General features: G+C 36.6%; 1 protein-coding gene across 1 annotated transcript in view; it reads right to left on the bottom strand.

Annotated features, from left to right (window-relative positions):
• Positions 1-15694, bottom strand: part of Liprin-alpha (PTPRF interacting protein alpha) — a 112932-nt gene that overhangs the window by 67244 nt on the left and 29994 nt on the right. The window contains exons 7-10 of the mRNA XM_071587957.1: positions 13074-13181; positions 12372-12449; positions 9300-9467; positions 5591-5710 (exon numbers count right to left, since the gene is read on the bottom strand). Of these exons, the coding sequence (XP_071444058.1) occupies positions 5591-5710; positions 9300-9467; positions 12372-12449; positions 13074-13181 (474 nt within the window). The remainder of the gene's footprint in view (positions 1-5590; positions 5711-9299; positions 9468-12371; positions 12450-13073; positions 13182-15694) is intronic.

The raw sequence follows: 15694 nt of genomic DNA, 5'->3' as shown, positions 1-15694 counted from the left end.
TGCAACACACTTATGCCAGCGCTTGATCCAATCCTCGAAACATTTTTTATATTCGGTTTTCGGTATGTCCATCAGTGCTTCCTGCGATTTTTCCATTACTTCCTCTCGGCTGCTAAAACGCGTTCCCCGTAATGGTTTTTTAACTCGATTGAACAGAAAGAAGTCATAGGGAGCCAAATCAGGTGAATTCGGTGGCTGTTGGATGGTATTTGTTGCATTTTTCGTCAAAAAATTACGAATAATGATAGCACTGTGCGACGGTGCGTTATCATGGTGCAAAATCCACGAGTTTTCTGCCCACATTTCTGGTCTCTTTCGGCGAATTGCTTCACGCAAACGTCTCATAACGCCCAAATAATACTCTTTGTTTACTGTCTGGCCTTCTGGCAAAAATTTATGATGCACTACACCGTTGTAATCCATGAAAACCGTCAGCATTGCCTTCTTTTTTGACTGAAAACGACGTGGTTGTTTTGGTCTCGGCTCATTTGGTGAACGCCATTCACTTGCCTGATGTCTGGATTGCGTGTCGTACTCATAAACCCACGTCTCGGCTCCAGTAATGATCCTTTTGATGAATGTGGGATCGGATTCAGCCTCGCAAATCATGTCTTTTGCGACGTCAACACGGTCTCTTTTTTGCATGAAATTGAGGTCTTTTGGCACCAACTTTGCTGCTACACGACGGAAACCCAAATCATTAACCACAATGTCTTGGGCGGATCCATAGGCAATGTTCAAGTCCTCCGCTATTTCTCTGATGGTTAATTTGCGGTTATTGACCAACATTTCTTTTACTTTATCAATTTTTTCACCGACTTTCGATGTCGATGGTCTGCCACTGCGTTCATCATCTTCGATTGACTCACGACCACTTCTGAACCGCTCGTGCCACTGGTAAACGACCGTTTTTTTTAGAGAATCGTTGCCGAAACACTTTTCCAACATTTCCAACGTCCGTGCGCCACTAAATCCGTTTTTTACGCAAAATTTAATACAAGTTCGTTGTTGCAAATTTAAATCCATTTCTGAAATTGTAAAAAATCGCCAACACACACAGAGATAGATGTACTCTTGGCTACGTAACTTTTGCAAATGTCAAGTTATGACACTAAGATTTAAAGGGAATATCAACAACAGATGTACCAATTTAACAAAAAAAACAGAACTCAAATCGGAACGATGGGAGCGCCACACGGTGGTTATTCCGGGAACTTTTTGATCAAGGTAGTATGTTGAAGCTGAGACAAAAATTTGGACGAGTCATCATTAAATGAACATTACATATTAAGGAGGGTGAAGAAACAAAAGATTATCTTTTTTTGCCTATCATCCTTTAGACACCTTGTGTCTATGGACAATAGGTAAAAAAAAGTCACGTTAAATGTTCCCTATATTTAAATTTTGTCAATTGGGATATGGCATTTGATGGAGTCAACTGGAGTGCAACTGAGGAGTTTGAAAAAGATTGGTAAACACTGGAGCGATAGAAAAATAATAACAGAAATGGTAGGACAGATGAAATAAACATTGGAAGGGGTGTCAGACATGGATGTTGTCCACCACCAACTCTCCTCAAAATAACTATTAAACACCTTACTAATAATGCCTTAGAAACAGCAACAGTTGCTGTGGTATGAGAAGAAAGAATAAGGGCTGTAAAATATGATCAATCGGTACTGGCAAATCAGCCAAGGAGCTACGGCATATGATGGAGAAAAGTATTCTAAGAGAGTGGAAAGAGCAGTTATGTTAAAAAGACAGGTGTTGAGAATAGATAGATAGATAGATAGATAGATAGATAGATAGCGGTCTTTATTTGAGCGAAATTGAGACCAAATGGTCCCTTCTTCCATTTAACCCATCGTCATATACATATTATATTAGCCATTTAAACTTACAGTTACATTCAAATCTAAACATAAACACATAGAGATAGACATAAATTCATTAATCCAAATTTGCACATCGAAAAGAAAAAAGTATATACATATATATAGACACACACATACACATACACACACATATATACCTATATGCATACACATACATACACATATACATACATATCCACACACACATACATATACACACATAAAACATACATACATGCATTCATACACATGCATAAATACATACATAAGTACGCACATACACACCCATACATACATACATATACATATATAAATTAAGAATACTCCTTCAAATACTCAAATTAAATGACAGTGAAGATAGAGTACAATAAAATGAGGAAAGTCTAAGCAAAGAATGAGGTTTGTGGGAAAAGCTAGGGAGAGCGTGGCATTGCTCAACTAGTAAAAACCCACGCAGGAAAAACACCCACGAAGAGAAGGGGGGTGTGAAAAACCTGCGAAAACCCTATTAATTAGAGGAAAGATACATGTACATTGTAACAATCATTTTTACAGAGTATACATATTATTAAGTTACTGAAATTGAAATGGAGAAATTAAATACATTGACAACACATGCGGAGTAATGAGAAGCGTGATGTTTCTAAAAATAATTACGCAAACTCCTACCGCTTGAGATGACAAAACAAAAAGCAGGGTAAAAAACAAAGTAGACACAGTGATCTGTATAACAGCTGAGTGGAATGACGGAGGGATACTGGTTAAGTTAAGTACCTGAGGAAAATGAACTTGTGAGAATAAGTAGGACTGAAGCAATCACTAACATCCATAGAATGAAACACTGTTGAGCAAGTCAAATCAATTCAGCATTTGGGAAACTTAGTAACTTGAAATGGAAGCTGTACCCAGGGAATAAGAAAGGGGATATCTGGGCAGGAAAACTTATGATAAGGTGAAAGGACTTTTGACAGCAAGTAGAACTCCCATACAACTGACAAAGCCAAGTGCTTTGTTTGCGATGCGGTGTCTTGCAGCAGTGAAACATGGTGGTTTAAAAATAAACGTAAAAAATAACAGGAAAGATTTCCAATATGGTTGTGGAGAGGAATGCTAATGGTAAAACAGACTGATAGAGAGAACAATGAGGAAGTGCTGATTAAAATAGGAGATAGACGAAAATTGCGGACAGAAATCAAAAAGAGAAAGGCATCCTTGGTTGGGGCTTGTATGTATCACTCTGAAGTCACTTACTGAGGAGAGTCACGAAAGGGAAAATTTGGAGAAAAGAGAGCAAGGGGAAGCAAAAGAAGGATTGGAATAGTTAAGGAAAGGGATAGGAAATGGCAGATGGATAGTCAAATGAAAGACGATGCTCAGGACCGAGTGTGATAGAGGAAATCCCCTTGAAAGAAGTCAGAAAACAGTTCCACTTGAGAGAGGAGGAGAGATATTCCTCAGGATTTAGAGAACATGCACATCTCAATAGTGTAAAGGGTGCGGCCAGACTAAATTCTATTTGGAATTCCCACCATTTCATTCCACATTTACAGGTCGCCATTGGCACCTAAATAATCTTGACATAAGTACTGAGCAGTCATAACCTCAAAACGGTTGCAATGCTGAGAACAAGTGCGAAGTATAATTATGAGCCATGATTATTGAGAAAGTGTATGCACCAGTCACTCAGAGACAGAAATTATTCAGTTCTTCAGGTACCCAAGATCGTCGGTATTTGGTTTGTTGGGTACCCAAGATCAACGGTATATGATGTTGTTTAAAAGTATAATGAGTCGGAAACCTTTGACAATGGTTTTGCAACACCAGCATGGAAAATTCACTTCAAGGAGCAAGTTGTCAGAATGCCCAGCATCATCCAATAGACTTAGGAGCTAATTTCTGAGGATCCACTAAATAGATCTGAAAATTGTCAATGGATGTAGGTGTGAGTGAAAAGATTAGGCATCGAATCACCAAGGAGGACCTCTGCTACAAGTCTTACGCTATTGAAATAAGACAGATGCTTTCCAAAGCTGATAGGGCATGGGAAGTTGAACATTGCAATCTGCTTTTGTGTTCCTTAAACAATGCTGCCGAATGAATCAGACATTTTTCTGACAAAAAATGTTCGCCACCTGGGCTCCTTCCAGCATTTAACACGTAATGCCCACTTCTCGAAAATCTTTGGAATCAGCAGTATTTTAAAGGCTTCTTTTTTGCAGCCTCCAATCAGATCTCCTCCAGGGCTGTCGAGTTTGTATGAGAAGTCAAAAATGCCAGTGAAGTAGCCACCAATTACTATAGCCATAGCCGCGCCATAATGGAACAGTTTTGCAGAAGAAAGAGACAGAGCTCAAATAATTAGACAGCAGCTTGCGATAGGGCCCACAGGAACAGATCCAAAGAGGTCGTCACCTTAGCTTGCACTAAGAGCCCAAATCCACCCAGCAAGCAAAGCCACTTGAAATTACTTTGTATGCCATGGTGTACTGAACTCACAAGGCATGATGAAGAAAACAATAAGACCAAGAGGGAGAGATTTTCCAGATATAAGTCCACACCACAAGGGGAGAAACAACATGGTGCTGCCATAAGGTCGGCAGTGTGCCTAGCCCAAAAACTATGAAAAGAAACTTTTCTCCAGCAGCGAGTGCGGTGAATCCATGTGTCATCCCCCTCCTCCTGCCCTACTGCCACTGCGTTTCCGATCATAATTAAAGATAAAAGTGCAAAAGTTGGTGAATTTAAGCCAAAGAAGTAAATGTACACAAACAAAAACAATTACAAAGAAATTTATTTAACAAAAAAAGGAATTGAGAATAAAAGAAATTTAATTTTTGAATTTAGGAATAATATTATTATTGAAACTTGTTGAAATAAAAACAATTTAATTATTTTCATGCATGAAAATTTTCAAGTTTTTCATAAAAACTTAAACAAAATAATTTAATTAATCGTGCATTATAGATAAGCTACAAGTAATTTCAATTTAAAGTGATAACTTCATACTTCACATTCATAATTCACCAATAAAAATTGAAAAAATGGTCAAAATATTTTTCTTATTAAATAAATTGTCAAATGGGTTTACCTGAGATTCAAGAAAACAAAATTAAGTTTTCATAAAATCAAAATCAGTGGATTGGCTTCCTATCAGATTAAAGTTAAGAGAAAAAAGGGTCCCCAACTAATAGATTAATAAGAGATACCATGGAGTCCCACAAAAACAATGCCATTGTTAATTTTAAAAACACAGTAATTAATGATATAGTATGTATGATTAAAAATCTCCAAAATAAATAGCCCAAAAAATATTTGAGCACAACAAACAAAATGATCACTCATTTGAAAATCAGTATTCACAATCTACAAATAATAAGTTCAATGCATGTTATGGACAGAACAAATTGATCATTTTCCAAACCATATATGACAACTGAAAATGCAAAAAAAGGAATGAAAATTACGACAGTTATTCATCCATAAAAAACCGAAATTAGTTTATGCGACAAATACACATAGGACTGCCAATCTCAAAATGAGTTCTTATCTTCTGTGGGTGTGGTGGTCCTTTCCTTCACTACATAAGACCAATAAAAATAGTGACTCCTGCCAGTGCAGACCATTTCACTCAACTAAGATCAACTGAACAGCAGGCAGAAAAATTCAACAAAGAGAGAGAGATAGAAAGAGATTAAGAAATGATCTATGTCCGTCACCTTAAGCTGGGCTTCTTTGTGCTGCAATTCTTGCTCTAGCTTGTCATTGAGGTCGTGGAGTGACGTTGATTCCCTTTGTGCATTCAAATATCGCTTCTCTAGAGTTGCTATGCGTTCCTCCTACAATATAAAACAAAAGGAAAAAATACATTGTAAAATGAATAAATAAGAAATTGTACATTCTAAGCACTCTATAAAAACCTATATATTCATGTGAGACCAGCTACTTATGAAACAAAATAAGTCCACAGCAACTTAACTTGAATTAACATGTTAACAGCATGGTTAAAAAGCATTAACCAGTGATAATATTAAGTTTATATCGACGCCTAACACAATGAGCATAATTAATTCCTGAATCTTTCTTGCAAAGCAAAAAACTCATTCAGTGAAACAATTTTTCTCATTAAAATTTATGCAAAATATGATCATGCATTCCAGGCTGATAAAAAATCAATCAAGTACAAGGTTTATTCGAAGAATATTACAGATTGTTAGCGAACGTGAATCATCTTCATCTTTTCTTCACTTTGCCTGTTTATTTAATCTTCAGCAATCTCCTCCATCACCATGCTCCCAAGACTTCTATTCTCCACCTAGTCCGCTCTTCCAATGTTCCATGACTCTGATCCATAGAGTGCCTTGCTACATACAAAAATTTTGACAAACTGCCACCTTGTTTGCAACCTGAGGTTCCGTGAGCATATAGTAGCAGTCACTTATTCACGAACGGCTTCTTCGCTTGAGCTATTCTTCACTTGATGTCGGCCAAACTTGATCCATCCCAATTTATACCGTTGACCTGGCAAATAAAGGATTCCACTTTCTCTAGTTTCACTACTTGGATTGAGATAGGTCATCAGCCTCTCTATTCTCCCTCCATGTGTAGATGCCCCAATAACTTTTCCCACCCACTCACCTCTAATAAGATTCTATCTAAATCCTCCCAGCACTCTACAATCCATGTAACCAAGCAATTATGCCAGAAACCTACCCCTTTGTTCACATTTAATTAAACAGATACCATTAAAAATTGGAAAAAAAGATTGCTGTTCATTTGCTGGCCCATTTCATTCTCCACCATCTGATTCTACTTGATCAACATCTGATTCAAACTTACACACATTGGGTTAAGGCTAAGGAAAAGTAATTTAGGATGACCACAGGAGAGAATGAAATTTACAGAAAAAAATGACTCACTCAAATAAACACACACTCAAAATCCTAATCCAGTAGTAGTTTTTTAGGGGAGGCGACTGACAGCCGAGTTCATTTGCGCCATTAGGGATGGACAGGAAAGGATGGAGGGTGGAGAGAAACCTAGTGTTGGCATTAAGCCAACTCTTAATGAAAGGTGCCAAGGAGTTTGTAGCTTAACGTCCCATCCAACGAACAGCATACTAACTAAAAGTGCCCTCCGCTAAGCAACTCAATTAGGGATCGGGACACCACTGAAAAATACCTTTGCCTAGTACCTATTGGGATTTGAACCCGGGCCCTCCGGGTGGAGAGCCAGTACGTTATCCAATGCACCATCCTGATCCCCCTCCTAACCAATACCTCTCACTTTTCAAGAGAAGGCCATACCACCTGAGATTATGTACTAAGTGCCAGTTTCCCTTGAAAATACTGAAGTATACTCAGCAGTGCCAAAGTTACTGAGGAGGAGGGTCAAGGAGCAGGGTGGCTTCACCAGGAGAGGGGGCAAATGACATAGTTTCCACTGCCTACTCCTCTTCCCTGGGTGACTAATGACCTTCACCTCTCCCCCTTCCTCAAGAGGTTCCCCGATCTGCCACCACCCTCCCGTCTTGCCACAGCAGGTTTCTTGCAACCACAGTCCCCTCTTGCCTCACCCACTGACAAAGCAAAACAGGCCCTTTCAGAGAATACAATGATTGCCCCCACACAGTTAATGGTGGGTATGGATGTGCTCTCTTCCCCTTGCCTTGAGAGAGGAGCCCTGCGCCTTGAAGGAGGCCACTTGATGGCATTACACAACAAAGACATAAACAAAACAATTCAAAACAAAGATGCTGCAGGCATTGGCATAACATCCAATAGCTCTCCGTGTTAATTAATTACCAAGAGCAAAGGCAAGTTGTGTGTCCGGAAGGACTATGGAGTTTTTTGTAAGACATACATGTAAATAGCAGAAAACATGATCTTTTCATGCCTTCATTATCCAACATGCAAACAAGTATGCATTTTGAAATAAATGATGTTTATTAGCCATGGGTCCAGATTATGACTTTGAATTTCATTTCAGATGTACTTCAATATACACATATTAAAAAGTCCTTCAAAGTCGAATGCTTTTGCAAGAGAACTGCTCATTACTTAGAATCACACAATATTTTGAATTAAGTGTGATCAAAATAACAGTTTCACTTTGTTAGGAAAATATTTAAATGTAAAAGGAATACAAGATATAAAATTAGGTACAGAAAAAAATATGGGATTTGTTTTGAAATTGACCTTCAACTTTTCTTGATTAAAATTATCAGATTATCAAGTACATAATTTATAAACCAAGGATAGAATAGGAAATAAATCAGAAGCAATTTTAGGCTAATGACATAAAACTAACGTAATCAACTATTGGATAGTCTCTGTATCTGTAATGGCACAACAGCCCAGACTGCCTGCCTCAGCTTCTGCCTCAATGTTAGTCCATCTGCCTCTCTCCTTCAGAGTCGCAATCCTAAAGAATCACGGGGTCACCAGGTATTTCATCTTCCCACCACTTTCAAGATTTTCTCTTCACTTAAGTCACTCCCAAGAGATCTGTCCATTATTTTTGGATAGCCATGTTCTTTCACTTATAACTTGAAACTTAAAAAACCCATTCGAGGCATGCAGCCAATAAACAACACCTTCCAATCCAATAAAATCCAAACAAGCAAGTGCAAAATTTGTTATTTCACACAAATACATTTATCCGATATCTTTATGTATTTTTCAATGACTTTATCCATATTTTAAACAGTATCAATTAATAATGCATTCAATGATCTTCATAGTAAAACTACAGAGTGCATTCATTCCACCCAAAAGGGGTGACTTTTGCATGACATCTGCGCTTGATAAAATTGTATCAAGGCCTTAAAAAGCTTATTGTCTCGGAAAAGAAAATACTTTGTTCTCCCACATATATTTTATTATTGACGAAGTAGGTTTCGACTTACAAAGTCATCATCAGGTATGATGGTACAGGATATTCCACCGACAGGATGATGACTTTGTAATCAAAACCTACATCATCAACAATAAAATATATGTGTAAGAACAGAGTATTTTCTTTTCCGATAGGAAGCGCTTCCACAAAGTGACGCCTCAAACCATGCTATTCAACTTATTATCCCTTATTTTCTCACAAATGATTATCTGCCAAATTCCAAAGAAACTGCGGGAGATGCTGCAACAGTAACTTAAATGGAGTCACCTGCTAATGTGCATTTCACTGCAACAATTTCAGAGTGTAAAAAAGCAATTGATTTTTACACTCTGAAATTGTTGCATTGAAATTATCTGCCAATATGAACCACACACTCCACGCTTAGATATAATGCCCAAACATGAAAAACTGTAGAGCAAATTGAGTCAAACAACTTTGTGAGGACATCCTATAACCCTGAAATGAACAGAAAGCACTTTCACAAGAAGTTATAATTTAAATCAAAAAGGCAATACACCCTGACGTACTCACCTGATCCTCTTTCTGAGCCACATTCTCCCTGAGATCTCTCTGCAGCCGTGCATTAGCTTCATTCAACCTGGCCACCTCTTTCTGGGCCTTGGAAAGTTCACCCTCCAACTCCGACACCCGACTGCTTAGCTCTGTGACCCTTCGCTGTGATGCTGTTAGCTCAGCACTCTAAAAGAAGAACATTATGGGAATCTCTAATGAGAAAAGCTCTTTCTATCAAGCCCCTGCTCTTTTGAGTTTATCGCAATATCTTTCTCAGCCATGATTGAAAAATGTATGTTGTTACATGAGGGGCATATGGGTATACATTCAACTCCTGCATAACCAGTCCTCTCTGCTTTTGGACTGCAGATTTTCCACCATTCCTAAGCGAGTCCTTGCAAAATCATGGATAGTACAAATAAAATTCTCAGACTTGAACTTTATTCATTCCACAAAGAAAAATTGCATATACAGTGAGGGCCCATTGCAATGATGTCATAAGAAGCTGAGAAATGCACCCACATTATAAGAGTGCATTCCAGGGAAACATGCAGCATGCCATCCTTATTTCTTTGCCTAAACCACCCATTGAATTACCAGTATTATTTTGTAAGAAGGAACGTATCCCTATATATTATCTGTTCCCGATTTAATGTGATCCTTAGCTCTTACTTTTTCATATAAATCCACTATTATATTACTTGGTCTATATGATTTAAATTTCCAGTCAACAAAGAGACAAGAAAGAAATGAATTTCTGAAAGAAAAGTTAAATGTAAACAACAAACAAATTCTTATGGGAAATAAAAAAACATGCACGAATATTATAAAAAAACGGAAATTCATGATTAATAGACTATATCCATAAAGCATTATTGGTAATTGAATCTCCACACTTGAGATTAAAGAAAGAAGATTCGTATAGTTTATTCCCTCAATTATACCATTTCTCAAAATTTTGAAAAACAAAATGATCAAGATATGTGATATACAATGATATATTTTCTTCCTCTATGCACATCCTATGTAAATGCAATACACACCCCATGAATAACAAGACCACACTTTCGTGTGTGGGAGAGTTTTAAGAATACTAATTGGTGACATAATAGCAGAATTATCACACACTAAATGTGTGCTTTAGGCTCCCTTTGCTGTCATTTCTAGGGATAACCTTTTATTAAGTACACCCACTTTTTTTCAGGAACCTCTTGCATACTACACACCTCAACTTTGGAGAAGACATAAATCTGAATCAGTAATGTTCATTGCACGCCTACCTCCCATCTGAGCCATCTCCAATTTACACTAATACCTCACTACGAATAAATAGAAATGTATTCCATAGCTCCATGCTCAATATCGGTGGAAAAAATTCGTAAAAATAGAAGTGAATCACAATTCAAAAAGCCCTTTTGCTCAAAACATTTCCTAAACTCTTCATTTTTAGACTCAGCTTTGTGAAATATCATCTTGAAGACTGAATAGAAACTTAGTAGCTTTCATAAGAATTATTGATTGATATGGTAGTAACTACTGCAATAGATAATTTTTGCGAAAACTACATTTTTATCCTTTAGTTCTCAAGTATTTATAGCAGAGGATCTGAACATTGATCCGCTCACCTCACAAGGATGTCATACATCCTTTGGTGCGAGTAGGAGAGGCCAATTCCCCAAGAGTTAGTTCCTCCCACTCATGCAATGATGCCAACAAAGATTTTCCAGCACCCTTCATCAACAATCTAGGGTCAAATATGCTGGTGTCTTAAGGAGGTACCTAACCACCAACATTAATAAGGGTGTCTAATTCCATGACCCTAGCTCTTCTCAGAGTCATCAGAGAATAATGCTGACTGAGATTTTCCAAATCACTTTGTAAATAACTGTTGGAACATCAGACAGCTGTTTCTTGCTTACTCCAGAGTGCAAACTATGTCATTTTAAGGGTGTTTGGAGTGTAAGTGTCAGATATATTTTTGCCTATTCCTCAGTGAGCAAAATTTTAATCATCCCTAAAAGCAATCGGATTGATTTCACCATGTTATAAAAGGCAGCAATGTGCTTATATTACCCTTCTTTTGCCTGAGACTAAAATCCTTTACGTAGTCATGTGGAAACTGGGAATTTTTCTATGACTGGAATATTGTTGGAATGTTTTCTGTACTAAAATACATACAAATTATACATTACAGCTTGAAAATATTCACATGGCAGCAGACACAATCAATGATAACTTACAGGCTGCCAATGGGTTTTAATTAAAGGTCATACGTGTGAATTTAACCACACTATAGGAAGAACAGCATTACATTTGACCACATTATAAAAGGTCCCCACTGTATGAAGCAAAATTTATTTTGTTAGACCATAACTAACCTGGAAGACAAATGAAACTAAAGTTTCAAATGAGCTGTTTGTTCTGGTAAGATCAATAAGTGAAAGTCATTATTTAAATAGTTTAGTGGTAGGGTAGAAGCTCAAAAAAAATCATTTAAAGGGCCTTTTACCTTAAGATTACTTTTTTAAATAGTTTCAAACATATCATTATTACTTTGGATGACACTACAGCTAGCCTCAAATACATGTACTACACTGAACCAGACTTGAAGATGAAACATACTGAGTCACAGGTTATGGATGCAAATGAATGAAATAGCTACAAATGGGGATGAGAATGAAATATAGATGGAAAGACATGAGATCTGATACATATCTACAAAAAACAAGGAGATGTGGAAAACTTGTCACTGCTTTAAATCAATGATCATATTAGGGTCCATTGGTAACTTCTATTTAACATATACTTTCTCAATCCACATATTTTTCAACATCATCATATTGAAGCAATTTATTTGTTACGGCAATCCCATAGATCTGAATAGTTAAGCAGAAGTTGAATGCATTTAGTGTGTGCTTATATAACAAGATAGTTTATATTTTATATTCCTAACTTGGCCAATAACCATCTTAAAAAAATATTTAAATAAAGTTCTACCAAAAAAATAACTGCGGGCCTCGGAGATGCACAAATATATCTGGAAATGTTAATTATTTAAACTTTAATTGGATTAAAAAAGCGACATTTTACCTGCTTCTCAATAGTATTCTGAAGTTCTATGACTCGGGAGACATCAGAATCAGGCTCAATAGCACCATTTGATAACCTCTGTTAATTAGAAAGACAAAACATGTCACCAGGGATGATTTCAATATAAAAATATTAATACACATTCTTTTCATCTGAATTTCCATGATGAAAAACAATAAATTGCAGTAACTTTTCTTCACAAGGCTTAATAATAAAAATAAAGAAAAAAGCAATTGGCCATGTGTCATGATGATGTTACAAAATAAATATTGAATCATTTTGGTATTTGCTGTAAAAACAATTATTTTGGGAGAAAAAGTATTATAGGAGATGTGAAGTATAATGACTTGTGCCCTAAGAAAATAAAAAGATAAATATGCTGCTGAGCAATAACTGCACACACAACAGGATAGTTCCGTTCTTTTTAAAGTCTTGTGTTTTATACTTACTTACCTGAACACACGTGAACATTAATAAAACCAAATTTTTCACTGTATTTTTTTATAAATTTGAACGTGTCACATATCCACACCATTAAAGCAATCATTAAGTAAGGTCATGAAAATTGGGTGGATTTCATAAAATGGCTTTACACAAATTACAGGATCACTAAATTTTTAAAAAATAAAACGAGAGCAGAGATAGGAGCATTCCTGCGTTCAAACAAGAAAGATACTGAATAGTTGGGCAGATTAGGGATACCTTTGGGATGCTGTGTTCACCAGGCTTCTTCTCATCCCCCTCAATGCCCTCCTTGGGGCCATTCTCTTCCGTTGAACCTGAGGCCCTTCCTAGTTTGTACTGTTGTAACTGGAAGGGAATAGCAAAGGCATAGAGCATCTTTTCTCGGAGATTTTTCACTTGACAAACAATCATAGTTTACAAGATAAATTATAAACTTGTAGTCAGAAAATTATTCCTAACCCAATAATTTAATTTGCAAATGCATTTTTTGCTTCATTCATTTTTAAATAGAAAGACACATTGAGAAGACAGCGGCCTAACATCTGAATTAAGGCATCCTACCATCAATGGCATAACTTCTATGCAAGCAACCAAGGAAAAATGACTCACTTGATGACCAGTGGAAGTTTACAAACACTTTATCCTATTTTGTTAGCCAAAGTACAAACAAGTTCTCATTTAATGTGAACTATTAAAATCTTTGCATATCAAACTCTAAGAACATGAGTTTCATCACCATGGGTTACCAATTTGAGGACTGGTTTGCAGTAGCTCTCTAAATCTGCGTCTAGTTCCAATCTGCCAATTTCTTCATTCCCTCACACCAACACTGTCCACTACTTCCTTCTTAAACTTCAATATTGGCATTTCTCCGTAGTACTTCTTCTCCATGTTTCCTTCAGTTATGGTCTTAAATAAACTAAAGTTCCTCAAAATGTGTCCAAATAATCTCCCTCGTCTTCTTTCAGTAAGTGTCCTCCTCCATAAGCTTCTCTCTTCACCTACTTTTCAAAGCACTTCCAATTTTTATTATTCTATCTACATTATTATTACTACACTGCTATACTATTATTACTATACACCACATTTTTTCTCCTCATCCAACATCTTACTTCTCTCCAGCCCATACTGTTCACTTCTGACATCCAATGGAGGAACCATAAATAATTCTTAATTAATTGCTTCGTACTGTCTATGCTCATAATATTTGCATTTAGTATTTACTATTGATAGAAAGCCTTCTTTGCAATTCCTATTCCGTTTTCTACATCCCTCTAACTACTTTCGTCATTAGTAATCTTGCTGCTTAAATAGCGTAACTCTTCCAGTTGTTTTAGCATTCTCTTGCAAGTTTAAAAAAAAAAAAATTATGAAGTCTTGCGATTTAAATGAGTAATAGGTTAGTGTACCCAATGATCTGACAAGGGCTTTTGATAACAGTGGACCATAAAATTCTTCTTACAAAATACAGAAGTTATTAAAATCATGGGCATTGCTCATAAATGGCTAAAATCATACTAATTGGATAAGAAGGCCATCATTTATGGAGTAGGACATGGCAATGTTCTGACTAGCTATGTAAGTGATTTGATAAGTCTTTTGGAAAAAAATAGAGAAACAAATTATTTTGGGTAATTTCTTTTAATTTTTCAACAAATTCTTCTTTTAGCTCGAAACACTCCTCAGCATTTCTGTTTCTCTATCTTTATTAAGCCATCCAAAAAATAGGATTTCAAAGGATCCTCAAAATAGACATCTGCGATGATGACGACTTCCTCATGCAAGGTGAATTGTTTTCTGGCAAGTCATTTTTTTCAAGATTGGAAACAATAAAAGTCATATCTGGTGACAACGGTGGATATTGTAATAATTTGAGCTTTAATACCACAATTTTCACCATCAAAACTGTGCAGGTGTTCACCCATGAATTTTCTTCAAGGAAGGGAATATTTTCTTTGCCCAAAAAGGACATTTTTTATTGATTTCTTAGCTCAACCAGTGCAATAACGACACATTATACTCTCCATTTATTGTTTATCCTTTTTGCAAGCAATCGATGGAGATGATTTCATGTGCATTCCAAAAAATCGTGGCCATTCTCCTCGCTGTGTGATTTCACCATCTTCACCCTCTTCTGACCCGGATCACCTTTAGAAACCCACTGTTTTGACTGTTCCTCTGTCTTTCGAGTACATGGAGTGTTTTATCCATTATTCATCCACAATTATGTATTCACCCAGAAACTCATCATGATTATGATGGGAAAGCACCGATCTAGCCTTCGAACCACACAGCTCCACTTATTCTCCACTGAGAGCAAAAAAAATCTCTGCACATTATGCAGATTTTTTCACACCCATTATTTAATGCAAAATTGTTAACACTGTACCTTGTGATATGCCTGCGGCCTAAACGTTTTGCAAACTATGATTCATCAAGCACTCAGTGGATTTTCTAAGGAATTATTGAATAACCCATGCACCTATCTCCCCCTGATGTCACAAGTATTGGAGTGCCACCAGGAAGTATCCTTGAACCTCTGATGTTTCTAATCTATGTAAGTGGTTTACAAAATAGTGCCTTGAATAAAAACATTGCTTTCCACGAAGATAGTATAGTACCTAAGCAATAGGTCATAAGGATCCTCAGCAATCACAAACCAAACTGCATATCTAATTAACGCATCACGAAAATAATATCAAGATAAAATACAATGATGGCATCTTTTTTATTATTATTCCAAGTAATCCAAGTATCAACTTTATTGAGGAATAAAGTCAAAATGCATTAAGTGTTAGATGCTATGATTAATCGGCATTCTAAAGATTTTTTGATTATATGTGGTTATTGGCTGAAAA

This window comes from Hetaerina americana, unplaced genomic scaffold (genome assembly GCF_022747635.1).
Source record: "Hetaerina americana unplaced genomic scaffold, ioHetAmer1.1.p SCAF_3, whole genome shotgun sequence".
Taxonomy (NCBI): Eukaryota; Metazoa; Arthropoda; class Insecta; order Odonata; family Calopterygidae; genus Hetaerina; species Hetaerina americana.
The sequence above is the reverse complement of the archived record's forward strand: the minus strand, read 5'-3'. Positions and strand labels throughout refer to the sequence as shown.